This window comes from Budorcas taxicolor, chromosome 4 (genome assembly GCF_023091745.1).
Source record: "Budorcas taxicolor isolate Tak-1 chromosome 4, Takin1.1, whole genome shotgun sequence".
NCBI lineage: Eukaryota > Metazoa > Chordata > Mammalia > Artiodactyla > Bovidae > Budorcas > Budorcas taxicolor.
The window spans coordinates 106671706-106692324 of record NC_068913.1 but is presented as its reverse complement, the minus strand read 5'-3'; the positions used below and the strand labels follow the sequence as shown (position 1 = coordinate 106692324).

Below are 20619 nucleotides of genomic sequence, written 5' to 3'. Positions count from 1 at the left end.
CATGTCTCTTACACTGGCAAGTGGATTATTTACCACTGGACCACCTGTGAAGCCACACTAAGCACTTTAAGTTCTTTAAAAAAAAAAAGCAATTTTTTTTAATTTTCAAGGGAAACAAGATAGAGTGGATACATTTTATATTATTTTACAAGGTAAGAACTGAACCTTAGGAAACATACTTAAGGTCATACAACTAGTAAATGATGACGAACACATGACGTTCTCTGGAGGTTGTCCCTGCTGCATAAAGTTAAATAAACCTCACTTTAAAAAATTCTTGGTGTTGTTCTTGGTGGCATCTGGTTAGTGGGTTCAACAAGTTAGGTCAAATATTGCTTTCTCCAGTTCAGGAAAGGAGACAGGAAAATATAAAACTATTACTTATTTTAAAAAAATCTCTGTTCCAACTGGGGTTTCTCTTGCTATATCAGTTTATATTTCTGGGTCTATGGGTTTTCATCTAACAAGTAGTAAAAGAACAATGATTTATGCAATATCCCCAAGCATTCAGCATAATGCTGAGCACATGGTATAAACTCAATACATAGGTATTATACAAATGAATTAATGAGAGATTAGAGTAAAACTCACTTTGCATGCAAGGGGCCATGGGAAGGCTCTGAAATTAATGCAAGAGTTTTATGGATTCATATATCAAGCAAGCATCATCACTAAAGGCTAATATTATGTATACAGACATGTGTACTTCTGTCCAAATATATACATGCATGCATTTTTTAATCTGTTGAATACTAACTGGTTTCTGCCATGCATACATGAATGCATGCTCAGTTGTTTCAGTAATGTCTGACTCTCTGCAAACCCATGGACTGTTGTCTACCAGGCTCCTCTGTCCATGGGATTCTCCAGGCAAGAATACTGCAGTGCGTTGCCATTTCCTACTCCAGGACATCTTCCCAACCCAGAGATCAGACCCGTGTCTCTTGCATCTCCTGCATTGGCAGGTGGATTCTTTACCACTAGCGCCACCTGCTTCACAACTATTTTTAGCATAAGAACTCCTTTTAGTCTTAAAATATTTTGAATCTTTTTATGATGCTAATGTTGTTGTTCAGTCACTAAGTCATGTATGACTCTGCAACCCCATAGTCTGAAGCACACCAGGTTTCCCTGTCCTTCACTGTCTCCTGGAGTTTGCTCAGATTCATGTTCGTTGAGTTGCTAATAATATCTAACCATCTTATCCTTTCGTCTTTCCCAGCATCAGGGTCTTTTCTACTGAGTCAGCTCTTCGCATCAGGTGGCCAAAATATTGGAGCTTCAGCTTCAGCATCAGTCCTTCCAATGAGTATTTCAGGTTGATTTCCTTTAGGATTGACTTGTTTGATCTCCTTGCCATCCAAGGGACTCTCAAGACATATGATGTTAATACATCATGTTTTATTAATAAGACTAAGAGGGGTTCTTATGGTCAAAAAGGTTGCAAACCACTGGCATAGGCAATGTTCTTATTCCTTCTTACTCTAAACCCTTCCAGCACATAAATCTAATTCTTATTTAACTCCCACAATCTATCCCTGAATCCAGACTATCTCTTGTTAGCGTGAATGCTCAGTCATGTCTGACTCTTTGCAACCCCATGAACTGTAGCTCACCACACTTCTCTGTCCACTGAATTTTCTAAGCAAGAATACAGGAGTGGGTTGCCATTTCCTACTCTAGGGGATGTTTTTGACCCAGGATCAAACCCACATCTCCCATGTCTCCTGCATAATCAGGTGGATTCTTTACCACTGTGCCACCCGGAAGCCCAGAAGGACCATAAAGGAATACTATAAACAACTCTATGCCTACAAACATGAAAACCTAGATGAATTCTGTCTAAGATATACTCTGCCAAAACACAAACAAGAAGAAATAGACAATCTAAATATGTCTATATCTATTAAAGATATCGATTAAACAATAACCTTCCAAAAGAGAAAGCACTGGGCCCAGATGAGTTGACTCATGAATTCTACCAAACATTTAAGTAAGAAATTACACCAATTCTCTGCAATCTTTTTCAAAAGATAGAAGCAGAAGGAATATTTCCTAAATTATTCTATGAGACCAGCATTATCTTGATACCAAAAACAAAGTCATTACAAGAAAACTACAAAAAAAAAAAAAAAACTTCTCATGATCAAAAATCGTCAACAAAACATTAGTCAAATCTAATTCAACAATGTATAAAAAAAATTATAGATGCTCTAAGACCATGTGGGATTTCTGCTATGTATGCAGGACTGGTTCAACATTTGAAAATCAATTAGGAGCTTCTTTCCTATGTTTTCTTCTAGGAATCTCAAGGCTTTGGGTCTTTTGTTTAAGTATTTAATTCATTTTGAGTTAATTTTTGCGAGTGGTGTAAGACAGGTTTTCCATTTCAGTTTTCTGCATGTGGTTATTCAGTTTTCCCAACACCATTTATTGCAGAAACTATCCCTTCTTCGTAGAGGGTTCTTACCTCCTTTGTCAAATATCAACTGATTGAATATATAAGCATTTATTTCTAGGCTCTCTATTCTGTTTCACTGTTCTACGTTTCTATTTTTATGCCAATACCACAATGTTCTAATTACTATAGTTTTGTGGTATAGTCTGAAGTGTGATGCTTCTGGCTTTGTTCTCAGGATTGCTTTGGCTATTTAAGGTCTTTTGTGATTCCATATAAATTTTAGGACTGCTCTTTTATTTCTGTGAAAAATGTCGTTGGAATTTTAATGGAGATTTCATTGAATCTATAGATGGTTTTGGGTAGTAAGGAAATTTTAACAACATTAATTCTTTCAATCCATGAACATGAGATATCTCAATTTTGTTTATGTCTTGTTTAATTTCTTTCTTCAAAGTCTTACAGTTTTCATTGTACAGATCTTTCACTTCCTTTGTTAAGTTTATTCCTAGGTATTTTATTTTTTTATGCTATTATAAAAGGGATACCATAAAATTCCTAGAAGGAAACATAGGGAAGAAACTCCTTAACATGGGTCTTAACAATTTTTTTGATACAACAGTAACACTACAAGCAACAAAAGCAAAAATCAACAAGTGATGGTACATCAAACTAAAAAGCTTCTGCACAGCCTGTACAGACAATGACTGGTAGATGACATATTTCCCAAACTTCCCTGTTTCTGGCCCATCAGCTCTCCCTCCCAACAGAGCTCTACAGCCTTACCTCATAGTTGAGGCCCAATCAAACAAGACAGAGATACCTTTAGTCACTCACCAGTTATCATCAGCAAGGATAACAGAATATACTTCATGTTGATGCCTGAATCTCGTCCTGAGGATAAGGTTGTAATGGGAATAGTCACAAAGCAGGAACAGAACTTATAACCCACTTAGGGATTCTGAAGAGCAGGATGAAGTGCAAATGAGAGAACTGGGATGAGGACTCTATAAGTCTGTCATTTAGAGGCTGCTTCTCCCAGTCTTGATCCTTAGTATAAAAAAGGAGTCAATTGGCACGGAAATCCTCGCAGTCTAATTGATATCTGCCCTATGGGAAGATGAGTTTCAGGGGTCTAAGCCTTATCCCTTATCTAAGGAAGTGAGAAGCGAGTGAACTTTCTGTGGTATTAAAATTCATCCCAAGTTCTTTCCCTAGCTTTGCAGTTCTTTTTACCAGTTTCTTCCCCACAATGTTTAACTAGCACCCCTCCCTCTACATGTCCCATTGGTCCTCTGCTTTCTGGGCTACTCTGATGAAGCAGAGCTATGTCTCCACCCTTCTCTGTGACATGGACTCCCTTCTCCTTTATTCATGTCACACTCAGCCCACCCCTCCTCAGAACCGCTTCACTTGTACAGGTTGCGTTCACAAATACCATTTGAGAGAAGTTCTCAACCAACACCAGTACTAGAGGCCCCTGTCAGACCTCCAAATCTGTTCCTGCTACACTACCCTCTGGGACAGCGTACTCTTGTTCACTCACTCTCTCCTTTCTCTGTGCCTGCCTTGTTTAAATGGATTTTTTGGAAGCAAATACAACAAGTGTGAGTGAAAGTCGCTCAGTTGCGTCCGACTCTTTGTGACCCCATGGACTATACAGTCCATGGAACTCTCCAGGCCAGAATACTGGAGTGGGTAGCCTTTCCCTTCTCCAGGGTATCTTCCCAACCCAGGGATCGAAACCAGGTCTCCCACATTGCAGACAGCTTCTTTACCAGCTGAACCACAAGGGAAGCCCAAATACAACAAGGATATTACTTAAATAGAAAATGTGTTAGATGACAGAATGAAACAGTAATAGATTTAGAGTCCCTTTAAACCTTAGATATTCTGTGGAATGAGGCCACGGACAGGTATATCTCCATGTATATATATGTATGGAATCTATAATAACTCTAATAAAGAACTTAATGATAAGAAATTTACAAACATGAGGAAATGTTGAATATCGTACATATACATATATACTCATAGGATTCTAAAGTTATCTTTCACAAAGAGAAACTTTGAGAACAATGCTGTATCAGATATCAATATCTCAAAAGAAAAAGGGGGAAAAAATGAAATTGGCAAACTAAAGGAAACATTCAAAGACTAATGTATCGTAAAAAAGTTATTTATTAAAACAAGAAAATTCACACTTGAAAGTAGTTTTGCAGGCCTGCAAATAAGTATGTGGGGTGGGCAGGCAGGAGGGGGTGGCAAAGAGGGGATGAGACGTGACGAAGTGAGGTGATGTCAAGGGATCTTCCTAAATCATGCCAGGGGTCATTCTACAGTCAGTAGGGAACTGCTCAAGAGTTTTAAGAAAGAGACTAATACTCTCTCATGTACATTTTAGGAAAGATGACTGAGTAAAACAAGGTTAAGTGGAGCAATAGTAGGCAGGCACATGCATTAGTTCAGGTAAGTCAAGATTATGGCATGGAGTAGGGTGGCAGCAGTGAGAATGGAAAGCCATGGATGGACTGGAGAGATCTGGGGAAGCAGGATGGACTTTGGGATTGAGTGGTCAGAAAAAGAGAAAAAATTTTAACTGAAAGGTGGGGCTGTCTCCTAAAAGGAGGAAAAGAGGCAGAAGACTGAATTTGAAAGGCTAGAGGAATAAGGAGTTTAGCTTGACAGGCTACATTTCAGGAGCCGAGAGGAGATGCAAACAGTGGTTTCCAGGAAGCAGTCGTGTATGCAGGACCAGAGCTCTGGGCTACAGATACCAATGTGAAGCTCATCAACAGGCAGCAGACCCCGGTGCCAGCTTCTCCAGAAAATCTGCTTTTCTGCTCTCAGTCCTCACATCCCCAGACAAACTCCCTTCCTGGCCCAGAATTCATCCAAAAGAACTAGGAGAAAACAACCTGACAGTAAAGTCTCTCTCCTTCTCAAATTTTTAACCTCTATTTAACTAATCCCACCCCCACCATTACCGCACAATTGCACTCATCTCACACGCTAGTTAAGTAATGCTCAAAATTCTCCAAGCCAAGCTTCAGCAAAACGTGAACCATAAACTTCCAGATGTTCAAGCTGGTTTCAGAAAAGGCAGAGGAACCAGAGATCAAATTGCCAACATCTGCTGGATCATCAAAAAAGCAAGAGAGTTCCAGAAAAACACCTATTTCTGCTTCATTGACCATGCCAAAGCCTTTGACTGTGTGGATCACAATAAACTGTGGAAAATTCTGAAAGAGATGGGAATACCAGACCACCTGACCTGCCTCTTAAGAAACCTATATGCAGGTCAGGAAGCAACAGTTAGAACTGGACATGGAACAACAGACTGGTTCCAAATAGGAAAAGGAGTCCATCAAGGCTGTATATTGTCACCCTGCTTATTTAACTTATATGCAGAGTACATCATGAGAAACATTGGGCTGGAAGAAGCACAAGCTGGAATCAAGATTGCCAGGAGAAATATCAATAACCTCAGATATGCAGAATGACCCCTACTTATGGCAGAAAGTGAAGAGGAACTAAACTGCCTCTTGATGAAAGTGAAAGAAGAGAGTGAAAAAGTTGGCTTAAAGCTCAATATTCAGAAAACGAAGATCATGGCATCTTGGTCCCATCGTTTCATGGGAAATAGATGGGGAAACAATGGAAACAGTGTCAGACTTTATTTTTGTGGGCTCCAAAATCACTGCAGATGGTGACTGCAGCCATGAAATGAAAAGATGCTTACTCCTTGGAAGGAAAGTTACGACCAACCTAGGCAGCATATTGAAAAGTAGAGATATTACTTTGCCAACAAAGGCCCATCTAGTCAAGGCTATGGTTTTTCCAGCGGTCATGTATGGATGTGAGAGTTGGAGTATAAAGAAGGCTGAGCACCAAAGAATTGATGCTTTTGAACTATGGTGTTGGAGAAGACTCTTGAGAGTCCCTTGGACTGCAAGGAGATCCAACCAGTCCATCCTAAAAGAGATCAGTCCTGGGTGTTCTTTGGAAGGACTGATGCTGAAGCTGAAACTCCAATACTTTGGCCACCTCATGCGAAGAGTTGACTCATTGGAAAAGACTCTGATGCTGGGAGGGATTGGGGGCAGCAGGAGAAGGGGACGACAGAGGATGAGATGGCTGGATGGCATCACCAACTCGATGGACATGAGTTTGGGTAAACTTAGGGAATTGGTGATGGACAGGGAGGCCTGGCGTGCTGCGATTCATGGGGCCGCAAAGAGTCAGACACAACTGAGCGACTGAACTGAACTGAACCCCCACCGCAGAAAACCTTCCACAACTCCATCCTGTCCAGGAATCTCAAGTGTATTTCATAAACGAGCCCTGATCCCAGTGTGGCTCTGTGTTCATTGTGAGGTTTAGGAAAGTATGTGCCATGGTAACTTTTAAAAACTTCTTTTTGGTGGCGCAGGGTCTTCATTGCGACGCACGGACTATCTCCAGTTGTGGCAAGCAGGGGATATTCTTCCTTGTGGTGTCCGGGCTTCTCACTGAAGTGGCTTCTCTTGCTGCGGAGCACAGGCTCCAGGCACACAGGCTTCCGTAGTTGCGGCTTGCGGGCTCTAGAGCTCAGGCGCAGTAGTTGTGGTGCAGGGGCTCAGCTGCACCAAGAGATCTGCACCACGTGAGATTTTCCCCGAGCAGGATTGACTCCGTCTCCCCTGCACTGGCAGGCAGATTCTTAACCACTGGACCACGAGAGAAGTCCCCATGCTAACTTTTCATTCCACACTTCAGGAAATTTGTCTGAGTGACTATGTAATTTTCCAGGATTCATGAATGCTGGCTGATGAGGTGAAGCTTGGAGGATGTGGCTAAAAAGCGGTGGGTATCCAGTAATAAAATATAGATACTGTACTTCTAGTCTTTCCAGCCACGTGTGATTTTGAGAAAATCATTTAAATTCTTTGTTTCAGTCCTGTCACTACAGATCAGGAGAAAAGAAAGAATCATACCAGCCGTGACTCATCTTTCCAGGGTGGTTGTGACACTGGAATGAGACTATGAGTTTATGAAATTTTCAGGGGTAAGAATGATACAAAGCTTACTTAATTTTGTATCTCAGGTTTTTATATAAAACCTGATATAAAATCACCACTAACAATGTCTGTAAAGAACTGTGGTCAGTGGCTGGGATGCAGTAAATGCTCACAGAATGTTGGCTATTAGCATCCAGACTCTGTGTTCCCAATTATCCAAGGATGACATGGCAGTCTATTATTGGCTGACCAATCCCTTCACTATTTAAAAAGCACTTAGTCCTGCCAACCATTCAGTAGAACCTAGATCTAATGTAATCTGGAATGTAAATCATTCCCTGACTGTCAAAATGACTGCTCAATGAATGCTTTACGTTTCCCCATTTCCTTAGCTCAGACCTGCTGATGACAACAACCAGGCCAAGCTATGATGGCGGAGTGATGAAATAGTGACCCCAGGGAAAGATGAAGCTAATGTAATAAAGAGGGGAGGGGCTGAAGAAAAGTATAAGTAACTGTTAGGGGGCTCAGAGCAAACCTGGGCACACCGTCTTCCTGAACTAAGGTGTAGAATCCTGTCCCCCACAGCTCTGGCCTGAAAAACTCCATGGGGACATAAGTCCTAAGCCTGGAGTTCCCTTTCCCCCAGACAGCTGGACTGCTTTTAGGCAGATGGGCTTTTAGGGACAGTAAATTGAGGGACCTGGGTCCTGAAGTCCAGACACAAAGCTTCCTTGTCTTTCCGTGAGAGGCATAGTCCCCCACCTTCCCTGGAACAGAAGGGCCTCCATCTGCCTGTTAGAGCCCTCTTCCCCTGTTCTGCTCATGCCCAGAGCTGCCTTTCAACCCTCCTGCCTAACCATACCCACTGGTTCTACTAGGTGTTCCAGAGAAACTACTGAACGGAGAGCTCCATACTCTGCTGATCTTCTGCACCTCACAAGGGGAGACTATGAAATTTACCTTCTGTTTGAGTGTCCTTGCTGGTATGTATCCAGGACTTTCTACTCTGTCATATAAGGCACAGGTTAATATAGAACAGAGGAGAGCAGGTGCAGGATGTGGGGATGGTGCAAAAAAGAGTCAAGAGAAACTGTCAGGAGTAGCACTGGGGATCCCCTCTCAGACTGGCCAAAGGCTCTCTGGACAGGCTGAGGAGCCCAGTGCTAAACTTGGGGGCAGTTTATGGTGTATGTCTACCTTGGAGAGTCCCACACTCAACACTCAACAGTGAGTGTTCTGCCACGGCTATTCCAAATTACAGGCTTCATCACACAGGGGCAAGTCTCAGTGCAGTCACAAGGACAGAGAACTCATTTTGATGATTGATATGCCTCCCTGTTGCAAAAGCTTAGAGACTCAGAATGCGGGGAATGGAGAAGATGGGAACAAAAGACCAAATGCAAGGATCCTCCATCCTGTACTCCCTATCGTGAAGCTCTTCTGAATTCGCCAGACCAGCCTTTCCCACCACACCCGGACTGCCTAGGTTGTTGCATCACAAATTAGCTGTTCGTGAGCTTGGACAAGTTAATTAATCTATCTGGGCTTCAGTTTCTACAGTCAAAATGGGGATATTACTACCTACATTATAGAGTCATTGTGAAGATTTAGAACAAGAGTGCAATGGCTCTTGTCCTTATTTATACCCCACCCTTTTTTCCTTGGGGTTTCTAACAGTGTGACTTCACAGAAAAGGGCGTGGTGAGGTACAGGCCTGGGCTTGGAAGGGATTAACATAAGAACCAAGGGCAGCTGAAACAAAAACAATATTTCTGATATTAGAATCAGCCTTCCTCCTCTTTCTTCTCTTTTTCTTAAACTAATTCATTTATAAAAGCACTGCACAGTCACACTAGAAAATTGAGAAATATTAAAAAGTATAAAAAATAAACATCATTCATAGTCCCCTCAGTCAACACACGCTAATGCACTGTTTGAATTTATTCCCAGGCTTTATTTTATTTATTTTAATGGTTTATTTTTGATTCTTTACTTGTTCTTAGATAATTGGATTACTAGATTAAATGTACATTTTTATTATTTTTTAACTGAAAGGTTATTAGTATTCCTTTGCTGTTTAATATTCTTTATAAATGCAGTTTTAATATATATGCTGTTCCATTTGTTCACAACCCTTTGTATTTCAATATCCAACATTACTGTATCGGACATTCATATTTAAAACATTTACCTATTGTAAGAAAGAAAGAAAGTGAAGTCACTCAGTCATGTCCAACTCTTTGCTATCCTGTAGCCTACCAGGCTCCTCCATCCATGGGATTCTCCAGGCAAGAATACTGGAGTGGGTTGCCATTTCCTTCTCCAGGGGATCTTCCCAAGCCAGGGATTGAACCCAGTCTCCCACATTGCAGGCAAATTCTTTACCAGCTGAGCCACAAGGGTAGCTCAAGAATTACCTATTATAAATAGTGTTAAAATGAGCACATTAACTAATAATCTTGATCTACATCTGATTATTTCTTTAGAATCAAGAATTCTTAGGGTTGTAATTATTAGGTCAAAGGGGACAAACCATTTACAATTCTTGATGGTCATTTTTAAATTGCTTTTGAAGAAGACAGAATCAATTCCCATTCCTATAAGTAGTAAATGAGAGTCTTTCTCATCGTACTTTCTTAGGTTGAACATTGTTCAGTTCAGTTTAGTTCAGTTGCTCAGTCGCATCCGACTCTTTGTGACCCCATGAGTCGCAGCACGCCAGGCCTCCCTGTCCATCACCAACTCCCAGAGTTCACTCAGACTCACATCCATCGAGTCAGTGATGCCATCCAGCCATCTCATCCTTGGTCGTCCCCTTCTCCTCCTGCCCCCAACCCCCCACCAGCATCAGAGTCTTTTCCAATGAGTCAACTCTTCGCATGAGGTGGCTAAAGTACTGGAGTTTCAGCTTTAGCATCATTCCTTCCAAAGAAATCCCAGAGCTGATCTCCTTCAGACAAAAATCATTATCAAAACTATTAGATACAATGGTATGTCATTTTCATGTACATTTTGATTTTTTAATGTCAAGTACCTTCACATTTCCTGCCCAACTGATTACTTCTTTAAAATCGTCCGTATTTTCCATTCAGCTAGGAAGCTGTTGACTGTCTTGTTTGTTCTAAGAACTTCTCATATCTATTCCTCAGGGACATTTTTCTCCGCTCACTCATCTGTGCAGAAAGATGACCCTGCCCCCTATTTGGTCTACCTCAAGTCTCACTTCAACCCCTGTGTGGGCGTCCTCATCAAAAGCAGCTGGGTGCTGGCCCCTGCTCACTGCTACCTACCGTGAGTGTTGAGCATCCTCACCCACTCTACTCACTTTGCATTGGTGATTCTCAAACAGGGGCAACATTCCCCCCAGGGTACATTTGGCAAAGGAAGACATTCTTGGTTGTCACAACAGAGTGAGGGCTGCGGGGAGGGCTGTGCTAACGGCATCTGCCTGGTGAACAGATGCCAGGGCAAGGATGCTGCTTAACATCCTACGCTGCACATGGCAGCGCCTCCACAACAGTCATCCAGCCCCGCATGTCAACAGGGCCACTGGGGAGCCTCCTCAGTCTCCCATCAGTCTTCCCAAGGTTTTTTTACTGGCAATATGAGTTTTGTCAGTTAAGGAACCAGCAGGCAACTGATGGTGCACTCAGATTTTATTAAATTGAGAATTTATAAAAAGAACTAATGACAAAGGTATGGTCTAGTTACAGGGAAAACATAGACAGCAGTTCAGTTCCTCTGGGGTTCAGTACTAGAAAGATGCACTTACTACTCCCAGACCTAAAGGGGCACGGGGAGAATGATTTTAAGCGGGGAGAGGAAAAGAGTCCGTGAGAGAGACAGAGACAGCACTGTGCAGAGATGGCCTGATAGAGGTCCTAACCTTCTGTCAGGAGACGGTCAACAGCCACAGCCCTGTGGCAACCCAACGGGGCGGGGCAGGTGGGAGGATAAACACCCCAACCTCTCCCTTCTCCTTCCAATTCCTTTTTGGTGCTTCTTATCAGCCAAATACCAATCAAACGCCAGAGGACAAGAAAGCTCATTGACTTAATCCACCTATTTCACCTTCCAAAGTACAGAGATGGATGAAATAGAGTTGTGAGGAGATCTGATAAAGCAAACAGGAGCTGTCCAACACTCAAGTCACCTCATTCTCTTCCCAACACCAGATTGGAAATGCCCAGACAGGCTGGAGCTGGAAAGGAGGGGAAATAATATTTCTAGACCATGCATTCTTTTCTCTCCCACTACATGAAAATGGAGAAGTTAAAGACTCCAACACTTAACTGTGTGACCATGGGTGAATACTCCCGTGTGCCTCCATTCCTCCACCTGTAACACGGGGATTCTGTTTCAAATCACTGCTGTTGTGAGTAGTAAATTAGTGAATCCAGGACTCAGACAAAGCTCTTGGCAAAGCACCTGGCCCACTGTAACCTCAGCTTTGATGATGATACAACAGTGATGATGATGGTGACTTCCAACCCCTTATCCTTCCAGAAATCTGAAGGTGATGCTGGGAAATTTCAGGATCAGAATCAGAGATGGGACAGAGCAGACAATTAGCCCTATCCAGATTATCCGCTACTGGAACCACAGTCATAGTGCGCCCCAAGATGACCTCATGCTCATTAGGCTGGCTAAGCCCGCCATCCTCAACGAAAAAGTCCAGCCCATTGCCCTGGCCACCAGCACCGTCAAGCCAGGCACCATCTGCATGCTTTCCGGTTTGGACTGGAGCCAAAACAACAATGGTGAGTGCACCTGCCCCCGAGCATCAGGTTGTCAGTTATATCTGATGAGACAGGTGGGGGAGGAGCCCCATGTCTGTGTAACTGAGAGCGGAGGAGGGTGGAGGGGGAGACAAAGGGGAGGTACTATCTGAGGGGTCTGGCAAAAAGAGACCCTCCCAGAAGCCCAGAGTCCTCCTTTCCCAGGGTGTCTAAAGCCCTACTGCTTCTTCAGAGCTTTGGCAGATGGAGCCACCAGGCCACCTGACTCAGCACAGAAGCCACGCCTCCTGATGGTCAGAGTTCACATTAAAAAGGCTTCTCTTTCCCATACTGGCTCACTTCTCTTGTGGAGGACACCTGAGAACTTGAGTCAGGTCACCTCTTATTCCTCCAAGAACAGACACAAAGTAGAAAGAAAATGCTGCTTTTTAAAGAGGCATAAAGGCCATTTCAAAATCCTCAAGATTAACTCTCATAACCATGCACAAAATCACGTCTTCTTTCTTCCTCATTATTTTGTTCAGTTCAGTTCAGTCACTCAGTCGTGTCTGGCTCTTTGCCACCCCATGGACTGCTACACGCCAGGCCTCCCTGTCCATCACCATCTCCCGGAGTCCACCCAAACCCATGTCCATTGAGTCGGTGATGCCATCCAACCATCTCATCCTCTGTGGTCCCCTTCTCCTCCTGCCCTCAATCTTTCCCAGCATCGGTCTTTTCAAATGAGTCAGCTCTTCACATCAGGTGGCTCAAGTATTGTTCAGTTGAAACAGAGACTGGGGATTGGAGAGCTAAATGGCATTTGTGAACAGGAAGGTTTCTTTTATCTCTGTCTTCCCTCAGGCAGACACCCTGATTTAAGGCAGAACCTGGAGGCCCCTGTGATGTCCAACACAGCCTGCCAGGAAACCGAACAAGGAAAAAGCCACAGAAACTCCATATGTGTTAAATTTCTAAAAGTGTTCAGTCGAATTTTTGGGGTAATCTTTTCTCTCTATCCAATTTTCATTCATTTGGATATGTCTAGTTAACTATTTAACCACAGTATTTAAAAAATAGAAAGCCCACAACTTCATAAATTTTTGAGAATTTGGTAAGGCTGCAGCAAAGCTTCCCATTATCTTCAGTAAAGGACCCTCATTAGAGATGTCTATATTCATTAAGGGGCATCACGCAACACCTAGAGTTAATAATTGGTTTTTATTCTCATAGCTGCAACTGAAAATGGGTAGTGCTTAAAAAAAAATAATTCAAATACTTCACAAATTGAAACAGGCTTCACCAGTTCAAGTAAGTGGAGTTTGACTCCTTTTACATGTGAGTTCTAGAAAGGCTTTTCTCTGACTTTCTCAATGTCACGCAAGGCTAGTTGCGACAAAGTTAGATGAATGAATCAAGCTTCCAGTCTGAGGACTCTTATCTTGATGCAGCACGCTACCTCTAGCCAGGGTGCATCCACATGGGGACTAGAGAGTGCCTATAAGGAGATCTGACCGCATCTGTCTGCCTCCCTCTCTCTGTGTGATCCCTTGTAGGAGGTGGCCGTTGCTACTGTCATCTGCAAAAACAAGCTGCAGGGGATTGAGGTCGGACACTTCATGGGAGGGGATGTGGGCATCTACACCAACATTCAGAAATATGTCAGCTGGATTGAGAGCACCACTAAAGACAAATGAGACCATGTTTCTCCCTAAGCGTCCCAGTGGCCCTGCCATGGATGATACCAACCACAACTTACCCCAAATTCAAAATAAAACATCCAAATAGAAATATTTGAATTTATCACACCAGTATCTCGTGTTCTCTCATTTGTATCTCTGCGCATATCCCACAATGAGCTGAAGAACCAAGAATGAAACATGAAATAAGCACTTTCCACACTGTCCTGGGTTATACCTATTATCCATTTAAAGCTTATAACAAATCCACAAGGTTGTCTTTTCTTCCCACTTTACAAATGGGAAAAATGAGACAAAGAGAAGTTACTTAACATTATCTATAGGTGGTAGTTTAGCAGAGCCTGAAATGGAACCCCAAAATGCCGGATTCTTAGCCCTGTGCTCTTACCCTTGAAATTATAGGCAAGTCCATAGCATTACAACAGATATTGGATTCTGTTCCCTGGTACCTCTCTCCTTTGCTTTTTGCTTCTCTTCTTTTCACAGCTATTTGTAAGGCCTCAAGAGGCAGGTCAGGTGGTCTGGTATTTCCATCACTTTCAGAATTTTCCATACTTTATTGTGATCCACACAGTGAAAGGCTTTAGTATGGTCAATAAAGCAGAAATAGATGTTTTTCTGGAACTTTCTTGCTTTTTCCATGATCCAGCGGATGTGGGCAATTTGATCTCTGGTTCCTCTGCCTTTTCTAAAACCAGCTTGAACGTCAGGAAGTTCACGGTTCACGTATTGCTGAAACCTGGCTTGGAGAATTTTGAGCATTACTTTACTAGCGTGTGAGGTGAGTACAATTGTGTGGTAGTTTGAGCTTTCTTTGGCATTGCCTTTCTTTGGGATTGGAATGAAAACTGACCTTTTCCAGTCCTGTGGCCACTGATGAGTTTTCCACATTTGCCGGCATATTGAGTGCAGCACTTTCACAGCATCATCTTTCAGGATTTGAAATAACTCCACTGGAATTCCATCACTTCCACTAGCTTTGTTCGTAGTGATGCTTCCTAAGGCCCACTTGACTTCACATTCCAGAATGTCTCGTGCTGAGTGATCACACCATCATGATTATCTGGGTTGTGAAGATCTTCTTTGTACAGTTCTCCTGTGTATTCTTGCCACCTCTTCTTAATATCTTCTGCTTCTGTTAGGTCCATACCATTTCTGTCCTTTATCGAGCCCATCTTTGCATGAAATATTCCCTTGGTATCTCTAATTTTCTTGAAGAGATCTCTAGTCTTTCCCATTCTATTGTTTTCCTCTATTTCTTTGCTCTGATCACTGAGGAAAGGCTTTCTTATCTCTCCTTGCTGTTCTTTGGAACTCTGCATTCAAATGGGTATATTTTTCCTTTTCTCCTTTGCTCTTGGCTTCCTTTCTTTTCACAGCTATTTTGTAAGGCCTCCTCAGACAGCCATTTTGCTTTTGTGCATTTCTTTTCCTTGGGGATAGTCTTGCTCCCTGTCTCCTGTACAATGTCATGAACCTCCGTCCATAGTTCGTCAGGCACTCTGTCTATCAGATCTTACTTCTTCTCTCCGCCTCCACTGCTACCACTCTGGTAAACCTGGAGTATTGCAGTATCTCCCACTTTTGCCTTACTAAATTCAACCTACTCTCAATACAACTTCTTTTAAAACATAAGTCAAGTTCTGTCACTTGTCTCTGCTAAAAACTCTCCAACGATTCCCTCACTCAGAATAAACAAAAAATGTGTACAATGGACTATATAGGCCCTAAAACCATGCCGCCACCCCCCCCCCCCCCGCCCCTTTGACCTCATCACCCACACCTCTACTCCAGCCACACCGGCCTCCTTGCTCTCCCTTGAACACATTTGACACTATTTTACTCAAAACTTTCACACTTTTCCCAGATTCCTGAATGGCTACTTCCCTCACTCCCTAAAATCTTTGTTTGAATATTTCCTGGACTTCCCTGGTGGCACAGTGGATAAGAATCTGCTTGCCAACATAGGGGACATGGGTTTGCTCTGTGGTCTGGGAAGATTAACATCCCTCAGAGCAACTAAGCCCATACACCACAACTACTGAGCCTGCGTTATACAGCCCGAAGCTCCAACTATTGAGCCTGCATGCTACATCCACTGAAGCCTGTGCACCCCAGAAGCTGTGCTCTGCAACAAAAGAAGCCACCACAATGAGAAGCCTGCACACGGTAATAAAGCAGCCCCTACTCATCACATCTAGAAAAAGCCCCCACACAGCAACTAAGATTCAGAGCAGTCAAAAGTAAATAAATAAATACATTTTTTAAAAGCATACAGGGATTTCCCTGGTGGTTCAGTGGCTAAGACTCCATGCTCCCAATATAGGGGCCCTGAGTTCAATCCCTGGTCAGGGAACTAGGACCACATGCTACAACTAAGACCCAGTGCAGTCAAATAAGTAAATTAAATAAACAATTTTTTAAGTAATAATAAATATCTTCTTAGTAAAGTTTTGTCTGACTACCCTATCTAAAATTAGGACCTCACTTCTGGCGCGCGTTCATCCTCCATAAGAATTTGGCAATGCATAGGATAAACCTTAGAACTACGCATTCGCATATTCTCTGACGTCTACCTTTAGAGTTTTACAAGGATGTTCACTGTGACACCGTAGAGAGCAAAACACTGGTAGGGTGGGGGGCCACAGAGTGTGGCTCATTTTTTCAAAGGCAGTACAATCATACACAATAATACGTGTGGTCATTCAATAATACCTACTGTTCTAAACACTGAAGACACAGGAGAAAATCAAAGATTTCTGTCCTCATGGAGTATACATTCTAGTTTAGAGACACAGGTAAATTTTAAAATGTATTATGTCAGGTAAGTACTATGAAAAAAAACTAGAGTAAAACTGGGAATACTAAGGTAACATTTTAAAGAAAACATACATTGAGAATTACTCAACAAGGATCCCCAAAACTGGAGTAGGTTCTATGAAATCTTCTTGGAGATGCAGAAAATAGAGTTGAAAGGTGCTTGGGAAAGGCGGTGTCTGCCCTCCTAGAGAAATCATGATTAACATAGAAGAGTCAAAATGCGACGATCAGGAGCAAGGAAGTGAGGATGAGGAACATGTTTATAACAAGTTGTGATAGTAAAGTGTGACAGAATGTGGCTCCTGAGTCTTGAATGTACCCAGAAGGCACTGACGCTGACAAATGGGCAGAAGAAGGGAAGAGGATAAGAGATCCATCGAGGGAACATCCAAGACAGGAATCTCAGGAGTAAGGGTTGAATTGGCTACCATTCCTCTGGAGATAATGGGAAAGCCCAAAACCAATTTACAAAGCTAGGGGCCTGGGAGTGAAAGATGCTGCCATCAGGTAGTCCCCCAACTCTTCTACTAGCTCTTCAGAGATATCCAGTGCCAAGCTACAAAACCTTATTAAAAGAAAGCCTAAACTGTTGATACCTGATTTTCAGTTATCTTTTACCTTAAATTCAGGATAAGTTCATCTTAATGATACTATGCTAAGAAAACTACAATGAGATTAATACTCTACTCTTCTTAACCTCTTTTGCACACTTAAAAGACATCATGCCTGAGTCCTATCTCAGAGACTCTGACAGAATTGCTCTTGGGCAAGACTTGGGTATTTGTGATACCTTTTAATCTGCCAAAGTGATTCTCATATGCTGCCAAGACTGAGAACTTGAAACCAACTTTTACCATGAAGCATGTACTATCTAAAGCTTTCCCAGAATTTTATAGAACACTAGAGGCTACAAAAAATGGTTTTCTAAAAACTCATGTTTACTGATTGCTTCATACTGCTAATATAGAAACATATTAACTGTTAGATATTGACCTTATATATAGTTACCTTTCTAAATTAACTTATTTCCTAAAATTGTTTAATTGTTTGGATTTTCTATGTAGACAACCATATCTGCTTAAAATAATGACAGTTTTATTTCTTCTTTTCTAATATTTAAAGTTTTTTATTTCTTTAATGTGTTGTTAAGCATATAAATCAGTGGGGGTTTTTTCATATAGTCACAGACTTAAGCAAAAAATACTGCACTATCTAATTCTAGAACATTTTCATGACCCTGACAGAAACCATATATATCCATAAAAAGTTACTACCCAATACCTATAGTCCCAGCACCTGGAAACTACTAATTTACTTTCTGTTCTACAGATCTGCCTATTCTGAACCTTTCATATAAAGGGAATCATAAAACATGAAGTCTTTCTGACAGGCTTCTTTCAGTTAGCATGTTTCCAGGTCCATCTGCGCTGTGCCATGTATTAGTACTTCTTTCCTTCTTACGGCTGAATAATATTCTATTATATGATTATGTGTGTGCACACACACACACATACACACACACATCACACTTTGTTGATCCATTCATCAGACAACAGACATTTGGGTTGTTTCCACTTCTTGACTAGTATGAACAGTGTTGCTGTGAACATTCATTGGTAGGTTTTTGTGTGGACATAAATTCTCATTTCTCTTGGCTATATACCTATGAGAGGAATTGCTGGCTTATATAGTAACTGTATTTAATGTAGAATGTTGAAGTTTTGAAGCTACTCCACCAGCTCCCACTAAAGGAAAGAACCTCAGCAAAGTTTTCAGCTTTGTTCTTAAAATGCTCATACATAGCTAATGTTTTCTCTTTAATTGAAAGTAGGGTGTCTCCAACAGTTCATTTTGTCTTCAATCTATATGCTTAATTTCTTTGGTGTGTTTCTCCTGTTTCCATCTTTTTACTGTTTGCTGATACCTTCTCAGAGCATTCTTTGAGCTGACCTTCCAGTTCATTAATTCACCAACAGCTGTATTGATTCTGATGCTTAATGTCACTGTTAAATATGCCATCTAATCTAAAAATACATGTTTCAGAAACCAAAGTGGAATGAGATTTTTCCTCGCCACAGGACCTGTCATGTATGGCACGTATGACCTAGAATCAACCAAGCAGAAGCTCTTAGCCAGGATTTTAGACCTTGGTACTATAATTCAAAGGGACATGTTCACAGAGGCAGTGGCAGTGTCAAAGACACAATGCTAACAGTTGAAACGTGAATGGTGGTGCCAGCATCAGTCCCTCAAGAATGACTTGGTTGTGTTCTCAGTTGTTTAAACCCCCGGATTCTCTTTCTGATATTGATTCTCCAGACTTCCCTTGGATTCCAAGAGATAGCCAATTCCCTTCCAATAAATTAAATTTATTCTTAAGTCATATCAAGTTGGACACATGAGTTGGGATGTGGGGAGAGTACAGGAGAATTAAAGAACTAATTTCTCCCTTCTACATAGTTCAGATTCTGTAGATACTGTCATAAGTTATGATTTTTAAAAAGCAAAGTGAAAAATATATTATTTAAAGTCATAAAAATTAGTGACCAGAAGAATGACAAGTAAGTAAAAATAATCAAATATTGGAGAGGGGAATAAATTTGAGGTTAAGTGAGACAATCCCCAAACTTTGATGAATGGGATTCAAAAGTTACAGTTCACAGTTAATAAACCAAGTAAGAGAGGCAAAGAGAGTTGTGAAAGTCATCACCAGAAGAATGAAGATGAAAGGTAAAATGTGACTACATCTGGGACTAACTTCAGGGCATGGAATGGGAAAATGCTGCTGTACATTTTCTACCTTCCTGTACTGCTCACATCTCTTCTAGTTCCCCTCTAGGCTGCACCATTAGAGATCTCAGTACCTAAGAGAAAGGGAGGTTAGCTGAACCCCCCACCCCAACACACACACATATACGCACATGCACACGGACCCAGCTGCAGCTCTGAGAATGCAAACTATAAAAGATTTAATTACACAAGATTTAACTCAAGAGCACAGATTTGCCTCCAGATTTGTTTCCTTGGGTAAAACACAAAGTAGCCTCACATCCATCATGAGCTAAATCACATACAGAAGAGGAAGGAAATTCAATCCCAAAAGATGAAAATGCAAGTGTTCTGTCCCTGAGAAAAGCAAGTCACAGAAACTTCAGTCTGTCATGATTTTGGATCTTGGCTCCCAAGCATCCCACTAACACCAAACTTTAAAGATTAGCTGCTTATTTCACCTGTTTAAAAATACTCAAACACTTGAGCATGCCACAGGCTAATCCCAGAATGAAGTCTCACAAGTACGAACAAGAGGAACTTAAGGTTTACTGGAAAAAGCACAAGATTTGGGGTTCAAACATCTGAGACTGTTTTATTAGCTGATGATCTTGAGCAAATCATCACTCTAGCCTAAGTTTTGTCATCTACATAATGGGAAAACAATTACCACTTGCATAGAGTTGCTATTCCAATCAAATGAGAGAACAGACTACATAGAAGAATACTTGATATAAAGCCCAATACAAATGTTAGGTAATTATCATTATTACAACAACTGGTCACAACAGACAGCTGTATAGGCATGGCATAATGGAAAATCTATACTACTACTAAAAATATAGCCAGAGAGAGGTATCTCTCTTCTTGAGAAGGATGATTATTATCATTTCCGGAAGACTAACATGGTGCTGACCTCACACAACTCACAGTGACGTCAGTGGAGCCATGCCTCCCTTGAACGATGCCAGCACCCACATGCACCTGGCCCACTGCTCAGTTCACAGCTTTGGGTAAGGAAAGATACGTGTTAGAACATGTTAGGAAAGTAGACTAGCATGGTTAGTAAGAAATGAAAGCAGTGTAAGGATATCAAGTACTGTTCTTTAGATTACAGAAGGGAAATGTGTTCAAATAAGCCTAAAAAGAAGGCTGAGGAAGTATATACAAAGGACATGAAGCTAACTCCTTAGGAAAGTAGTGTGATATAA

At 41.6% G+C, this 20619-nt stretch overlaps 1 protein-coding gene across 1 annotated transcript; it reads left to right on the top strand.

Moving 5' to 3' along the window:
* Positions 1-8350: 8350 nt before the first annotated feature.
* On the top strand, positions 8351-13816 carry PRSS37 (serine protease 37). Its single transcript, XM_052639229.1, has 5 exons — positions 8351-8384; positions 10551-10692; positions 11908-12161; positions 12984-13120; positions 13676-13816. The coding sequence occupies exons 1-5, from the start codon at positions 8351-8353 to the stop codon at positions 13814-13816; spliced, it is 708 nt and encodes a 235-aa protein (XP_052495189.1).
* The last annotated feature ends 6803 nt before the right edge of the window (positions 13817-20619 follow it).